General features: G+C 30.6%; 1 protein-coding gene across 4 annotated transcripts; it reads left to right on the top strand.

The window, feature by feature from the left end:
* The first annotated feature begins 728 nt into the window (after positions 1-728).
* LOC130891649 (neuropeptide CCHamide-1 receptor-like) lies at positions 729-14,570 on the top strand. 4 transcript variants are annotated; one of them, XM_057796499.1, is made up of 6 exons: positions 729-859; positions 8,991-9,248; positions 9,440-9,666; positions 9,720-10,042; positions 11,641-11,882; positions 12,931-14,570. In XM_057796499.1, the coding sequence occupies exons 2-6, from the start codon at positions 9,022-9,024 to the stop codon at positions 13,145-13,147; spliced, it is 1,236 nt and encodes a 411-aa protein (XP_057652482.1). In that variant the 5' UTR covers positions 729-859; positions 8,991-9,021; the 3' UTR covers positions 13,148-14,570. The 4 variants fall into 4 exon arrangements, with proteins under 4 accessions (XP_057652482.1, XP_057652485.1, XP_057652483.1 ...); XM_057796500.1 differs by having other exon boundaries at positions 761-859; positions 8,954-9,248; XM_057796501.1 differs by lacking the exon at positions 729-859 and adding an exon at positions 5,106-5,215.
* Positions 14,571-15,896: the final 1,326 nt, after the last annotated feature.

Genomic DNA, 15,896 nt, shown 5'->3' with positions numbered 1-15,896 from the left:
CCGGCTGCTGTTTCTTCGAGAATTGCCTTGAATCTTTCAAATAATAACGCTGCTACATGTATTTTCCTTCTACCAATCCGCTGAACCACCAGCGTGGATTCCATTTGGGCTTCTCGCTTCGATGAGAATGACGGAATATTTCTAATTATCCTTCGCGATTCTATGATTCCTCCTACAAATCTAGAAAGCATGTTTTTCCTGTCATCTATTTTGGAAGTATCAAATGAATAAGTCAAGTGAATTGATATTTAGTTCTAATCAATAAGATTCTTCATTTTTCTACCTTGATTGATAATAATATACGTTTATTCATCATCAAAAGTCAATGTAGTTTAAAAGCGGCAGTAAAACAAATTTTTTTATTGTGAAGTCAGTTTTTTTATTGAAAGGTTACTTTCTCATTGAACCGTTCTCTTATAGCCTAGAGTTTGTTTGTATTCATAGAAACTTCAGTATATTTATTTTAATCAATTAGGTTATGTTTTATTTAGCTTGAAATTCTTTGGATTGAATGGCTTCAAAGTAATAGGACTCTTTGGAACAAATAAAAGAAAAGATTTTGCTAACACTTTAATTGGAATAAGAATTCGTTTTGATCATATCAGAGGAAGGTTGAACAAATTAAATTAATTTCGTTAGTGTATACATTCTAATTTTACTATATTGACTTTAATGTTGTTACTATTTGCTAATTGAGCTTCTAAATATTGACTAAAGTCAAACTGCGACTACAACGAGAATTATTCGGATGCTCATTGTTCATTTTATAGTTTGCTCGTGAGGCTGTGTGTTTTCTTTATCAAATTTCTGTATTCATATTTCCAGAGTTTGCGTTTATTTATACACGTAAAAGTTTTAGGTAAGTGATTATAAAAAACTCGATGTTATATACGATAATGGGAGAATGTTTGAATATTTCCGAAGAATGTTTTTTTAAAGATAATGTAGGAACTATAAAAAAGCGTAACATAATTAGAATAGTGGAAATGTATCCTTGATTTGTGTGAAAAAGTAGTGAGGAGAATGATTTCTATTTAAAATTTTGTGGGAATCACAATCTGAGAAATTGTCATATTCTAACAGAACTAGGTACCAGTATGTTGGAATATGCATATTTTAGAGAAGTAGTAAAAGAAATGAAGTGAAAGTAACAAAACTGATTCAAAAAACTACTCAAATATGATGTTGTAATTTGGAATTCTGAAATCATATCTAGTATCTCTAGTATTTGATGATTGTTTTAGAAGCTTATTCCAAATTTTCAGTGCTCAAGATTTTCGTTAAGAGTTACTGTAAATTAATCAATCTAAAATAATATCCAGCCTGACCTTGGCACAAGCGTGACAACTAAAATATGAATTATAACGGTCAATATTGGAAAGATACATCTAAAAACATGTGAAAATCCTTTTTCATAACATTCGGAGTTGACAAAAATTGTGAAACAGATCACATATAATCAATTCTTCTTCCTTTCGTAAAACTAATACGTTGTATGAGATTTGCTGGCATTACTGTTTGCATATGTTCCCTTATTTTTTGTTTTATCCTGGCAATTGAGCTAAAACACTTTGGGTTTTTTAATTCACGTTTAGTATTTTGAATGAAATCCCAAAGAACAATCTGCTAAATTGTAGATAAGAATGGAAAATACAAGTTTAATACCATTTTCAATAAATATCCTAAAGAGCTTCGTACCCCATTAAAATTAGCTGGTATTAATTAAGTTTCCAGTAAAATGAAAATGAAAACATTAATATTCATTCATTTTCCATTAAAAAGTTGGCAGAACTAAAAAATTGATAAAACAAATTACAGAATTAATAAAACAAAATGTGTTTGCACGGATATTGGGAGAAATACTTTCAATTCATTTTGCGTATAAAATTCTATACAAAGTATCTTTCTTATATTCGTGTGTGATTTGCCACGTTTTCATATCATTGAATAATATATTATTACATGTGAGATGAACTATATAAAATCTACTTTATGCCGATATGTGCTTATTACTCTTAGGGGTGAAAACTACTCCTTATTACAAAAATCGATAAAATCATAAGTAGAACGCCTGAACGGACTCGGAATGGAAATCATCAATTTTTTTAATATATAAGATTATGTACTTAAAATTTTCAACCCTTGCACGATTTTTTGTCTCGTGTATCTCCGATACATACTTCCACTCCAAAATCGACCTGCTCCAAAATTTAAAAAAAGGGTATTTAGTTTATTGGTCATATCTCGGTTAATTTTCAATCAAATTAGTCGCTGAAAAAATATATTAGTAGGGAATTTCATAAACTATAAGTTTCTTAACGTTTTAGATTTCTTTAGCCCTCTATATTTTAAAGAGCAACGTTTAGAAGGCTCGAAAATGGTATCAGTCATACGTCAGAGTACGATTTGTAAGGTCATACCTCAGTTATTTTATAAAAAAAAAATTTTTTTCAGTTACTCGAAATTGAATTTTAAAAAATTTTCGTTCGATAAAAATATTCTTTCTTCAATAAATCATATCTCTATTTATATTTTGCCTAAACTAAATATAAAAAACCAATTCTTTGGTTTTTATATAATATTCAATTTTGTCTCCAACACTTTTTTTGATAGAATTTTGAAAGTATTTGAGCTATTCATGATTTTTTTAAGAAAAATTCAAGTTTTTAATCGCGCATAATTTAAAAACTATTGATTTTTCAAAAAAAAGGGCAAATAAGCACGCAATAGCGTAAATTAGATTTTGTTTTATGTGGTATTCCCTATATGTTGTCAAAATTTCATTGAACTCGATGCAGGTTCATACAAATCGGAGGTGAAAACTTGGTAGCCTGGACTACACATACCATTTTATGATATTCCTACCCGCCAGTAGAACTGTGTGTGGAATCACAAAAATTCATCAACAACAACAATGGCGAATAATCAAAGGACTTATGTACGCAATTTTCTTTCGTAGTACAGTAGTGAGAGGAATTATTCTTGATATTATTGATGTGCAGCTACAGCAAACTGGTACACCAATAAATTATTACCTGCAGCTTTTGAGTCAACCAAAACATTACAGCAGTTTTACTTGAAAATATTATAACAGTCATATAAATCATATTCACCTGATGGCCATGCCTGATTTCTGGTTATCAATTAACCTTAAGAAAAATACCCAACTCAATGCATAGAATGAGAAATTTTAGTAAACATCTTTAAAAACAAATCTATTATTTAGAAACATTCTAATTTTAGTTATATACAAACATCAATATAAAAATCGCCACCTCTGTCAATGTCTGATAACTACCACTTTTTCTTCTTTGAAGTATATTTACACAAATTTTTGAAATATTACATAAACCTCCAATGTCTGTTAAAAGAAATAAACATCTTTGAATCAAACGTATTAGCGGATTTCTAAGAAATAGAACTTCACAACAGGTTCAATTTAATGTTTATGTTAGCTGGATTCTAATTAAAATTTTCTGATGATGTTTCCTTCTAATAATCTTTCGAGGAATATATAACGCCAGGGGCAATCCGAAATTTTTATTATAAGCTTCACATGTTATGGCTGCAAGGCTTTTTTACTAGTATCCACAAGCAGTTGTGATTTATTACAAATTTATTTAACAATTATATTGGTTTTGTTTAAAGTAGTGGAAAGTTCATTATGTGAAAACATTTGTATTTTCGATAGTGTACAAAGATATTATGAGTACTCAATATACCTCGGAAAGTAAGTTAATTAAGGTAATCATTTATTACTGTTTTAGACTTATTTTTATATTCATTTTTTTTAGTTTTTTATAACTTTATTTATTTCCGGAACGGAAATAATATAGATAATGGGAACAATATCTAAGCTAATTATTTATAACTACGCTAAATTAAATCAATACATGTATACCATACATTATGGATTCGGTTACTTATCCCAATATTTAGTGTATCTACTTGAGTAGCTTCCTAAATAACAATAATTGAACTTGTTTGATTTATTAATCTAATTGTTTACGCCTAAATTATTTTCTTAGCACACTTTTATATAGTCGATTTAGTAAGGAAAAAATTCCAAATCCGAAATTTAGATTCCATCCATCTTGGCGATTCTTTCGTTTCCGTAGAAGTTAACAGAATTCCTTATAATACTTTATACAAAAGTTTATTTTTGAAGTTATAATGGATACAGTTGATCTTATTTACTATTCATTATTACATTTAATGACTATATTAAAATATATTGTCATATTGAATCTTCAATGATTACATCTAATATATTTTTTACAATGGATGAAACTGATTAACAAGATAGTGCGAATCGAAGAAGAATCATCGAAATAATACTGGAATAGATTTACTTTGACGCTAATTTTCTATGCTTAGACGAATAAATGGTTATATTCACTTAATATCATTGTTATTTAGAAAAAAATCATTCAACTACAATGAATTTTTTATTCTTCCCCTTGTGACACTGTTTTGAAGTATGTAAGTAACAATCACCAAAAATGTATTGATTGCGCTTGACGATGGGTTGTAATTCAACTTAGATGCCTTTGTATTTTAATTTATCATAAAAACACCCTCTATTTATCAAGTTTTAACTGAAAACTGAGAAATATAAAGTTATTAAATATTAATAGTACTATTATACTAATTATGAATATTATTTACATTCATGGACGAAGCTTAGGATACTTGGAGCTATCTGTTTATCTCTATGAGCTATGAGGTGGAATGTTCATAAATTGAAACTGAAGTAGCAGTTTTTGGTACAATTCGAGACTAAATCTAATATATATATTTCACATGATGTAACTACTTTACTAATCTTTTATATTACTTCATTGCTAGACCTCACTATCGCTCGGATGCAAAATAGTGGATAGGTGATGTATGTATTAATTTGAAAGTTTATGTTATTTTATTAACCGAAAATCTGTAGTTTTGTATTGAATACTTTGGTTTCAGAATACCCTCATGGATCCAAAATATCGAGATCTGGTTGGCTCTCAATAGGTCCTCTTCTAATTATAAGTATTGAGATACTCACAAATAATCTTGTTAAAGCTAGAATATTATATGTTGAGTAAAGTCCATCCTCATTTATTGTGAATTCACTTTCGCGCAATTTCAGCAATTGCATCGATCCACTTCACCATTTAACAAAAACGTAGATTCAGCAGAAAACAGATATTCGTGACTAGTTGATCCCACCAGGGTAATTATCATTTCTTTCTTCTAAATTGATTTGTAGCTTTCGATCTTATTTTAAAGCTGTCTACATTATTAATTTATGTTGAAAAATTCAATGAGAATAACTAATTCAAGAGTCCGACTATTGTTCAAAGAAAAATTAGTATTTTAATTAGAAGAATTTTGAAAAGGCATGAAACTATCTCGGAGCATTTTATTGAATCTCAAATATATTATCATTGATGTTTCGTGTGTTTGCATACTTAAATTCACTCATATGCTTTCCGGGAAAATTTGTAAGTCTCAAGATAAGACAAACTGTTTTTACAGACCATTATTGGAAATTTTATGTTAACGTCTTTGAAGTCAAATAGAGATGAGATGTTTATGAAAGGAAGCTAATATAAGCTCTCTTTACAAAATACGGTGTTTTACTTGAAAATATAAAATGTTCACATATATTTGGACAGTTTTTTTTGATGTACAAGAAACAATATTGAAAATAGGGATTTTAATAACAACCAAGTACTTGATTAACATACTCTACATTTTGTGTCTATATAATAATCATTAATCTATAACTCATCCCTTATTAGTAATTTACAAGAAAATTTGTCTTGTCCATACTGCAGATGACTACAAATATCTATTTGAGTTTAAAGCATTTTATCACCGTGAGCTGCTCCACATGATCCATTTTAATTCTGTTACTTACTTAAATTCGGGCTCTTTTTTGTAGGAACAGGTTTTGACATAGTAGTTTCTAGAGTGAGTCTGTATGGAAAAAGGTTACAATATAACTTGATAATAAACAATTGTTTGGATTTTAAAAAGTAGCCAGGGGCAGAGTGTCGATTCATCAGCTCTCGTTGATATATAGCAGTAGATTACAAATAGCGAAGAAATGCTAGTATATCTAAATTGATTGTGAAAGGCTTCAGAAGAAGAATTTTTTGTGGTGTCAACCCAAACTTTTTTGATAATATTATGCGTTTACAACCTTTTATTATACGCAACTACTCATGCCTAAGTTTCGTCGAGATTCCCTTAATAATTACCATTCGCCAAGATGCGTTTTGTTTGAAATAAGTGTATTTAAAATCAAACCTATTTCATAAAAATTTTTATGTAATTTATTTGGAATACTAGAGTTGTATTTCACATATTTAGAATTTGAAATTCTTTTTGAATTTAGTCAACATTACCAGACAAACGAAATTGAATTAAAGAATATTGGCCAATTTGACCGCTTGAGGAATTGCTAGCCTTTCGGGCCTAATATCTGTCAGTGACAAACTGAAATAACGAATATTATCGATGAAACATTACGGCCATGGCATGCTTTAAAATAAAGCTAAATTGTCTAATGGCTTCTCAAATTTCTTAAATCTCATTGAAATTTATACCAACTGCTAACCACGAGAGATGTGCAATTTATACCGTTACATTTGATGCCATTACGGGATATTGATAAAGCCAGACGTAAAAATAATTATTGCCAAAAAATATATATGACAAAATATTACTATGACTAAATATAAGGCTGTATGAAATCTATTCGCTGGGTCATCAAAAGCATCTGAAATTTACTTGGAAGTAACTGGTGAATCTCTAATGAGATCCTGCTCAATTCGGATGCATTCATATTTCAGTTGCATAGGCAAAGGTATTTTGAAAGTTCGAAAAACCATAAATGAAGCACTAAGAAAACAAAAATTGGTATTCCTGAAAGATTGAAATTCAGTTCTAGATTGAATATGTTAACATCAGGAGCTTGGAATGTGACAATGAGACATATAATGAATGTCTTCAGCATGAATGATTAAGAATGCCCAAAACTGGTTCCATTAGAAATGGATAACTCACTATATTGTGACATGTTTATTGAAATAGTAGAAGAAAGTGTTGGAAATCGTTTCGAAAAATATAATTTAGAAGACCTGAGATCCTAGCACAGCATTTTGGTAGCAGTATCGTATTCATTGTTCATATTAGTGGGTGACAAAAATAAGAAGGAGCAACTCAGAGCTGTAAGGGAAACGAGCCCTTTCATACGTTCCAGGATCAGACCAGTGAGGAACTTGCGCCAATATTACAGTAAACCTGGAAATACTACAATATTCAGAGGCTGAATGCTCAAGTATAGTGATAATTAACGCTCATCCCACAATAAAAGAAATATTTATCAAATATAACACAGCTCAGTACCAACTCAGTACTAATTTTTCAGATTATCCTCTACAATTGGAAAAAAATTGCATAGAGATTTTTCAAAACTTTCATGACCACATACAAACAAAATATTTTTACATACTTTTTAATTTGGTTGTTTTCGCTTGAAAGAATTATCCTCAATGGTGCCTGACTTCTTTTCTCGTATGTTTATCGGTTTATCATAATTTATTTTATAAAAAAAATTGTGTGATTTGGATTTGAAAGTATTCCAACAAATATTTTTATGAACTTTACGGGTACCTAGTTTGTCATGACCCTCTGTATATAGTTGGTTGATATGAAATATCTTCGATTTGTTTGAAATCAACAAAGTTGATATATACATGAAACTTATGTATAATAGCATATTAAAACGTCAACGATCTGAAAATTGGGAGAGGCTAAATTTAGAAACTCAAATAATCTTAGGACGAAACTTCAGTTAGCACTTCATGTTATTTGTAACCTTGTCTCAAATGATAATTTCACTGAGATCAAAAGTTATGTTTTAATGTTTGGTATATGGGAAATTTAAATGATTGGAATATCAATAAGGAGGTTTATAATTCTATCCATTAATTTGTAGATCTGAAAATGATTATTGCGGCTGAATAACAAAAAATTATTTAGAACTAAGGAACTATCATTTTCTTTCTATATGTTTTATGCAAGAAGCAAGCACAAGGGGTTAAACTCTATCACACTCGAATAGTTCATGTGGCACCTGCCGTGTGGAGATGCCTGTGGATATTGATAACTGATTCCACAGGCTTGCATTTTTCCAAAGAAAATTAACGTTCTGGGCGTCTGCAGATGAACTAATTGCTCATGGGCTACGTCCGCCTGTCAAGATGGTCTTGCAAATAATGCTAAAGGTGGGATTATTTTGGACAGCTCGGAAAAGCATATGCCGTGGTAGTATCCGTAAAATGGAGTCATGTAAGCGACTTTTCCTCTATGCTGTGCTATAGAATATCCAACTTGGGGTCGCCTATAAGTCGAATCTGTATTAAGTCGAGCATCCTAAGGATATTCTCGGGAGCCGAGCTTCCAATGTGTGAGCAATACTCCAAAGGTGGATGAATCTGGGCCGTGTAAAGGATGCAAAGCTGTTGCGGCGTAGCTTTTTGGTCTTACAGAAATTTCTGTGAAGCTCCCTTAGCTAATGCAGCCACGTGACTATGCCAGGGAAATGTGCTATCAGCCTCAGCAGAACAGTGTCAATTTAAACATGCTCTCATCAGCTTTTCTATATGATATACTTGTATGTATATAACGGAATTTTTGAACTTCAGCTCCGAGCCCTTCAGAACCTCGAATTAATTTTCACACTTATCAAAGACAGTAAAATAACTGTATAAATTCATATTATTGCTCATGTTTACTAAACTGGACAGCAATATTTGTAGGTCCTGTTTCCTAGTTTTATGAGAAAAACATGCTCGAAATTGGAGCCTTTCTTAGGAACTTCAACAATATATGATGTATGCCATTTGCATATTTTCTTCGTGCTATTACCTCTTAAATAATCATTGAAATTCTGATTTAGGTGAGTCCAAACATGGAAAGAATGAAATTGTTGACAGTTTCAGAACCAGTTTGAGGTGCTTGATAATAATGGATTGTTCATTCAATCAAAGTGTGGCCAATTATAATATCAGTTTATGCGAAAATTCCGAAAATGGAACAATTGATCAAGATTTCATTATTCCATATAATGAACGACCTGAAACCTATGTGGTTCCTGTGTTATTCTTCTTGATATTCGTAATAGGAGTCATAGGAAATGGAACTTTGGTGATTATATTTATAAAACATGAACATATGCGAAATGTACCAAATACGTAAGCACATATTTGTTTTTATCTAATTCAATGATAGAAATTATTATCAAAGGAGAAATTGATGTCTAAAGAAAATCTGTGCTAGTTTTTTTCAAATGCTGCTTATTATGAAGTAATTGTTAGCTGAAAATACTGTAAACAAAGCCAGCTATTGCATTTCAATATTATTTAATCTATTTTTCTGATTTTAGGTTTATATTTTCTCTAGCAATAGCAGATCTATTGGTAATACTGACCAGCGTTCCGTTCACTTCCATCATTTATACCATGGAAGATTGGCCTTGGGGTGAACTAATATGCAAAATGTCAGAGACAGCCAAAGACTTATCAGTAGCTGTATCTGTGTTCACATTAACAGCCCTTTCTGCTGACAGATTTTTTGCTATTGTAGATCCGTTAAAAAAGTTCCATACTGGAGGTTTGATAAAATATATTCACAAAGAAATGCTGACTTGAATATATTCATTTCAGGAGGAACTAAAACTGCCACAAAAATAACTATCAGTATTGCTGTATCGATTTGGGCAATAGCATTTTTGATTGCTATACCAGCCGCCGTGGGCTCTCACATAAAACCCATTCCCGATGAAAACAACACACAATTTTTGATTTGTTATCCTTTTCCTACTCATTGGATGAACTATACTTATCCTCAAGTGATGGTTTTGTTCAAATTTTTCATTCTGTATTTAATACCTTTATTTGTAATTGCAATATTTTATCTCGGAATGGCCATATCATTGATAACAAGCACACACAATATGCCAGGAGAGATTCAAGGACTTAAGAAACAGGTATTATTCTAATTACTTTGTTTTCAGTTAATTGAACACAATACAAAAAAACCTACCTGTCTTATTTGGTTGGTATGTCGATATGTTAAAGTATTAGTCCTTGGGCCCAGAGACAATTTTTATTTATGATCACGCCGTTACAAATTATGTGTCTGTTATTTGGGACAAATCGGACAAATTTTGGAGTTAGCGTATCATGGTAATAAGGCGTTTGGCTGTTAAAAAATTTAAAACCACATTGGTAAATACATTTTAAACAATAGTTTATATCATATAATCAAAAAAAATTTTTGGCCAAAGCACTATTCACTGCAGCAACGATTGATGAAGGATTCAGAAACATTCCATTTTTTCATTGGACTGAATTTCTATCAATGATATGATTCATTGCTAGAACTGATTATCCCTATTTTTCTATTGCGGTTTTTCTGTAACCAGTTAGTGTCAATACATCTTATATTACATGACATGACATCGTTGAGAGTCATCCTATGTCGTAGCTGGATTTGTAACATTTTATAGATGTTTCCACATAAAATAGAGCGTTATTGGATTTTAATTCAACGGACTACAAGTTATGCTCTGAAATTCATTAAAAGAGATCAAGAGAATACATATAATAATTGGTAATAAATTGATAGTAGGAAACCTAATAGAACGAAAACTGAAGGAAAAAGGAGAAATATTTAAATATTTATCAATCTTATAGCATTTCTTAACAAATCAGTAACGAATATGGAGTTGCTTAGATGTGATGACAATAATAAAAGCTACCAGAAGCACTAAGAAAAACGTGAAGGCTGAATTAAAAATAATAGGAATAGAATGAGATATTTTCATAGAAAAAAGAAAAACCATAGAGGCATGTGATAACAAAATAAAGAGTAATTGCTAGAGGCACATTTTCAGAATAAAAGCAGAAAGATTTAACAGAAAAGTACACAATAAGCGGTATATAAAAAAACCGACTCCTGAAAAAATTGAAGAAGAACGGAAGAGCAAGAAATCTAATAAATTTAAGAGTAAATTAGCGATATTAATATCTTTTATTTTTGCATCTTAATTTCTGATATAGACAATATGGTAATAAGATAAAATTTGGCTATATGTATTTTCAACTTCAAGTGGTTTGATAATATAAGTTTTTGTTTAGTTTCTTATCTTAACAATAAAAGTAACAAACTCGATGGGAATTTTTCAATAAAATTTAGTCATAGTATTTAGACTATTTTTTACAATTTTTTCATTTTCTTGATTTGTACAATTTATACATATTCCATTTCTTTCCCAGTTATCTGATACTCATACGATTCAAAGGTGATCTATGCTGATCAACTTTCAGAATATAGATCGATGTTGCCTATACAAACTTACCAATTCGTTAATCGTTCATTTTGTTATTGTACTTGTTCCATTTGATCTCTCTATTCAGTATCTACATGTTCACATAAACATTCTTATATCTTCTAGTCGTTTGTTTTTTCCGTTTTTTTTTGTCTGGTCCCTTTTCAGCTGTATACGGCCTTCTTATTGCTTTAATAATTAATATATTACCTATACGAAAATTATTTTAAAATATTATCGTTTGATTGTTTCAGATTAAGGCTAGAAAGAAAGTTGCTGTGACAGTATTAATATTTGTAGCAGTATTCGCCGTTTGTTTTGCTCCTCTCCATATCTTCATGTTATTTTTTTATTTCTATCCAGATTTCCAGGATTGGTATAATGCGTTTTGGCATTACCTGAGAATAACTGGATTTTGTCTAAACTACATCAACTATTGTGCTAATCCCATTGCCTTATATTTTCTCAGTGGAGCATTTAGGAAATACTTTGACCAGTAAGTATATTTATTCCAGTTATTTATTGGTTCTTCGTTTGAGAGAAAAGTGACTTATCCGTGAAAGAATTGAATCTCTACTTTGATCCACATATCAAAAAAAAATGATTTTTCTTTTCGCAACATACGCATTTGTCTCTGCTATTACTCAAATAATACAGTTCGGCATTTTCCTGCCACAATAACGGACGAATATGGAAACGTTTTATCGTTATTGAACACTTGCGAGCGAACAAAAACCGAATTTTCATAATATTGGTCAGTTATCATTTTTCTCTTTTTCTAAATCAACACTTGAGATTAATTGCACATTTGGAATCTCAAAATACGGGATCTATGACCACCACAAAAACGGTTTTTGATTCCATGAAGTGCATTTCTCGTATAACGTCCATTGTTTTTACTGATCTTTTGGTTCAAAAATATATAACGTGAACTAAAGTTCCATTCACCATAAAATTTTCCTAGGAACATTCACTTGGATTATGTATGAACATATCCATTCATTTGTTTGTTTAATTTTGTTTAGTAGATATGTAACCACCAAGCTGAACTATTTGCTGTTCACAGTACTGAAGTTTCTGAACCTTCAAAACAAGAATGCTATTCACAAATCATTCCATGGGACGAAGAACTTTCAAAATGATATTTAATTTCAATTATTGACGAAAATAGTTCCGATTTTATGGACAATGAAACTAATCTATTATCAGAGTTATGTAAAATTTTTACAGATAACATCAGAATCATTACGAAAACTAACAATATAATAACCGCAGCGAAAATGTTATAAACCTCTGAAAAGTCACTCGTACATCAAACCGTCCTACAAATAATGTTTTTAGCATAAAAATTTCTACAATTGCAAATATAAAAACTATAATTCCATGTTTCAAGGTTTTTATGAATACTATAAATTAGAACTTTTTTCAAATTCAAGTGGTTTAGAATCTACTTGTTCCTTAAATTGGAATAAAAAGCACTCAATTTTTCCATTCAAATTATAACAAATTCTACAATATTTTCAACTGGTATTTTTTATTTCTAGATATCTATTCTGCAAAAAGCCACGAAGGTTGAGGCAAAATACTTATCCCCATCAACACACATCAATATCCCTTTTTTCAGTTAAACGAAACCAAAACGACAAGCAAACGTCAATAAATTGTTCTACTCATGACACACAGGAAACTCAAGAGACTACATCGGCACTATTGGGAAACAATGAAGTCGAGTGCAGCCATTCGAGCAAAAAAATAAGATAACACAGCAAAGATGTTTTGCTACGGTTACATCGACATACTTTAAGTACGGGGTTGTTTCTAGACAATGATTTTGCATCATTTTATTCTAGAATTTCAACCGACAATTGTGATAGAATTGTAGATTTGGTGAGATCGTCGTTGTTCGAATGTTTTTTGAATTAATTAGTCAAAATATATATCGTCCTACTATATTGAGCGTTTCACCAGTTCATATAATATCGTATGTGAATTTATAAAAACTAAGAATCTTATCCAAGTATACTGTGAAGCCACCCATTGTGGTTTCATTTCTTAGAATATTTATCAAAATATAGAGCAATTGAGTAAACCATTTTTATCAGGAACCATAATACGCTAAAGAAAAAAATAAAATTTTTCGCCTCAAAACTTCAGGAATGATTTGAATGATAGATACTGATAATGACAAAGTTGTAAAACTATTTTGTGGACATAATAGTACTGAAATGTAAAGATAGACCATATGAGAACTATTACATAGTTATATGTGATATGCACAATTGAGTATAATTAAAATTCATTGTTAAGGATACCGCTTATATCGCCAGATTAGGATCAACAAAACCACCTCTGGGCAAGAACCCATTTATAGCTATAGCCAAAAGTGTAGCTATTTCATCTCTCACAACACAGTCTCTTCGTATACGGATGAAAACATCTGGCAAGAGAAAATCTAAGACACAATCAGGTAGGTCTTCTGCTTGTCTTTTAGCCGGACCGGGACCTAAACTGTAGACGACGTCAATGGTGAGTACCCAGAACTCACACATGCGAGGTTCAAGCACATGGACAAGCCTCACAGTTTGCCTAGTAACGTAAAGTATTTATTCAATTTGCTCTACGCAAACTGTCTTCAATTAACAACTTTCGTTTGGATTGGAATCTTGATTTCTTCAATATCCTTTAGATGATGTAATTAGAACCACATTTTAGTTTTATACATAATTTTATTCATACAATACAATTGTATATTCATACTACAACTTAATTATAAAAAAAAGTTTTGAAAACATTACTGAGCTAAAATAAATTATCAAGCATAAATAAAGCCCCTAAATTAAAAAAAAATAGAAGTGTAGTGTAGAGAACAATCAGGGTACAATGAGGCCAAAAACATACCCTCGAAATGTGAAACTTTTTCCATTGTATTGAGCTCTTTCAGGTTCATAAGTTTTCATTGTCAAATGTAATGTCCAGTGGTAGATATCCACTCCGCCCGAAAATAGATTAATATCAGAAACAACTACCTATACTTTATAGCCGTTGAAATCAAAATAAACGTTATTACTAAATAAATTTTAATAAATATAAGGACTGGCAGCATGAAAATAGAATAAAATCGTCTTCAGAAAATGTATTTTCCGTGTATTTTAAGGATTTATGAATAAATCTGAACCAAATTCTCTTCGGGTTTCTTATTCAATCCTAAAAAGATAGTAGATATAAAAAGTGATGTGATGTTTGGGTGATACAAAAAGTTATTTTCACTTTTGAGAGAGTCAGATCTAAATAAAGAAAATTTACAACACAAGACATAAACACCTTTTTAAAAATACTCTAAGCGCACTTCCATTTGCAAATAAAGTTATCGTCTTGATATCAAAGCAAAATATTCCTATCTTGAATATTTTGGTACAGGATTTTATTGCAGTTCTACTTCCCGAATTTGGTAAAGACCACGACATAATTTTATTGTGTATACCCAGTCACACATTACACTATCTGTAATCCCTAGACAGAGCCTTTTCAAATCAATGAAGAGTTTTTATTACATTACCTATAATTATTTCAAAAGAATGTACCTTGACAGCAGAATATCTCGACTGTTGTTTAAAAAAACCTTACTAAAATCCACCACAATTAATAATGCGGTATCCGACCTCAAATTCTATTTAATCGTAATGCAATTCCAAAATCTTCTATTTTAGTTAACTGAGTTGCAGCTCATAGAAATGAATAATCAATCCTCGCAACGCAACTCTTCCACAAACAATTAAAGTTAAGATTAGCCATCAACTTTTGCAGGTTTAGGAAGTAATTTACTAGAAAATAAACATTTCAGCATAGCTTACCTCTAGTAACAATCAAGTATTGTCAGAGTCACTTCTCATTCTTGAAGAAAACAGGAGGCGTTGCAATCCAAGAACCAGAGATGAAACGGATTAGCTCACCCCAGAAGACTCTATGTTGAGCAGTGGAAAGAAAAAGAGCTAAACAGAAAAAGGAAACAAGAAAAAATTAAAATGAGTCAGTTAACCAGTCAGTTAACGCAGACACGTAGAAGAGATAGTATTCCAAGAATACGATGGAAAATCAGAAAGAGAAGAAAACTCAGATTGTAGTGGCTGCGACGAGGATTATTGAATATATATATATATATATATATATATATATATATATATATATATATATATATATATATATATATATATATATTTATATACAGAAAATAAGGACTTTATTTTAATGGTGCAGCAACTGGGTTCACGATTATTGAACTAAATACAGGAATTACTACTACATGTGGGCAGAAGCAATGATGATTTAAGAATAATTTTATAATAACTTTAGAAATATTCCTTTTTTCCTAAATTCTCTATTCGATAGTTTTCTTATAGAAAATATAGTCTCTTAGGCGTATCAATAAAAAGTGATTGGAAAGTATGTGACAGCTATAGAATTTTTAAATAAACACTAAATAAAGAAACCCAAATACTTTGTAAATATTATT

The sequence above is a fragment of the Diorhabda carinulata genome, chromosome 3 (assembly GCF_026250575.1).
Source record: "Diorhabda carinulata isolate Delta chromosome 3, icDioCari1.1, whole genome shotgun sequence".
Taxonomy (NCBI): Eukaryota; Metazoa; Arthropoda; class Insecta; order Coleoptera; family Chrysomelidae; genus Diorhabda; species Diorhabda carinulata.
Note: the sequence above shows the minus strand (reverse complement) of the source record. Positions and strands in the feature narration are given on the sequence as shown.

Coding starts and splice junctions, on each gene's coding strand:
- LOC130891649 (XM_057796499.1), top strand. CDS start 9,022: ATGGATTGTTCATTCAATCAAAGTGTGGCCAATTATAATATCAGTTTA. Junction 9,249..9,439: donor ATGCGAAATGTACCAAATAC/GTAAGCACATAT, acceptor TTCTGATTTTAG/GTTTATATTTTCTCTAGCAA. Junction 11,883..12,930: donor TTTAGGAAATACTTTGACCA/GTAAGTATATTT, acceptor TTTTATTTCTAG/ATATCTATTCTGCAAAAAGC.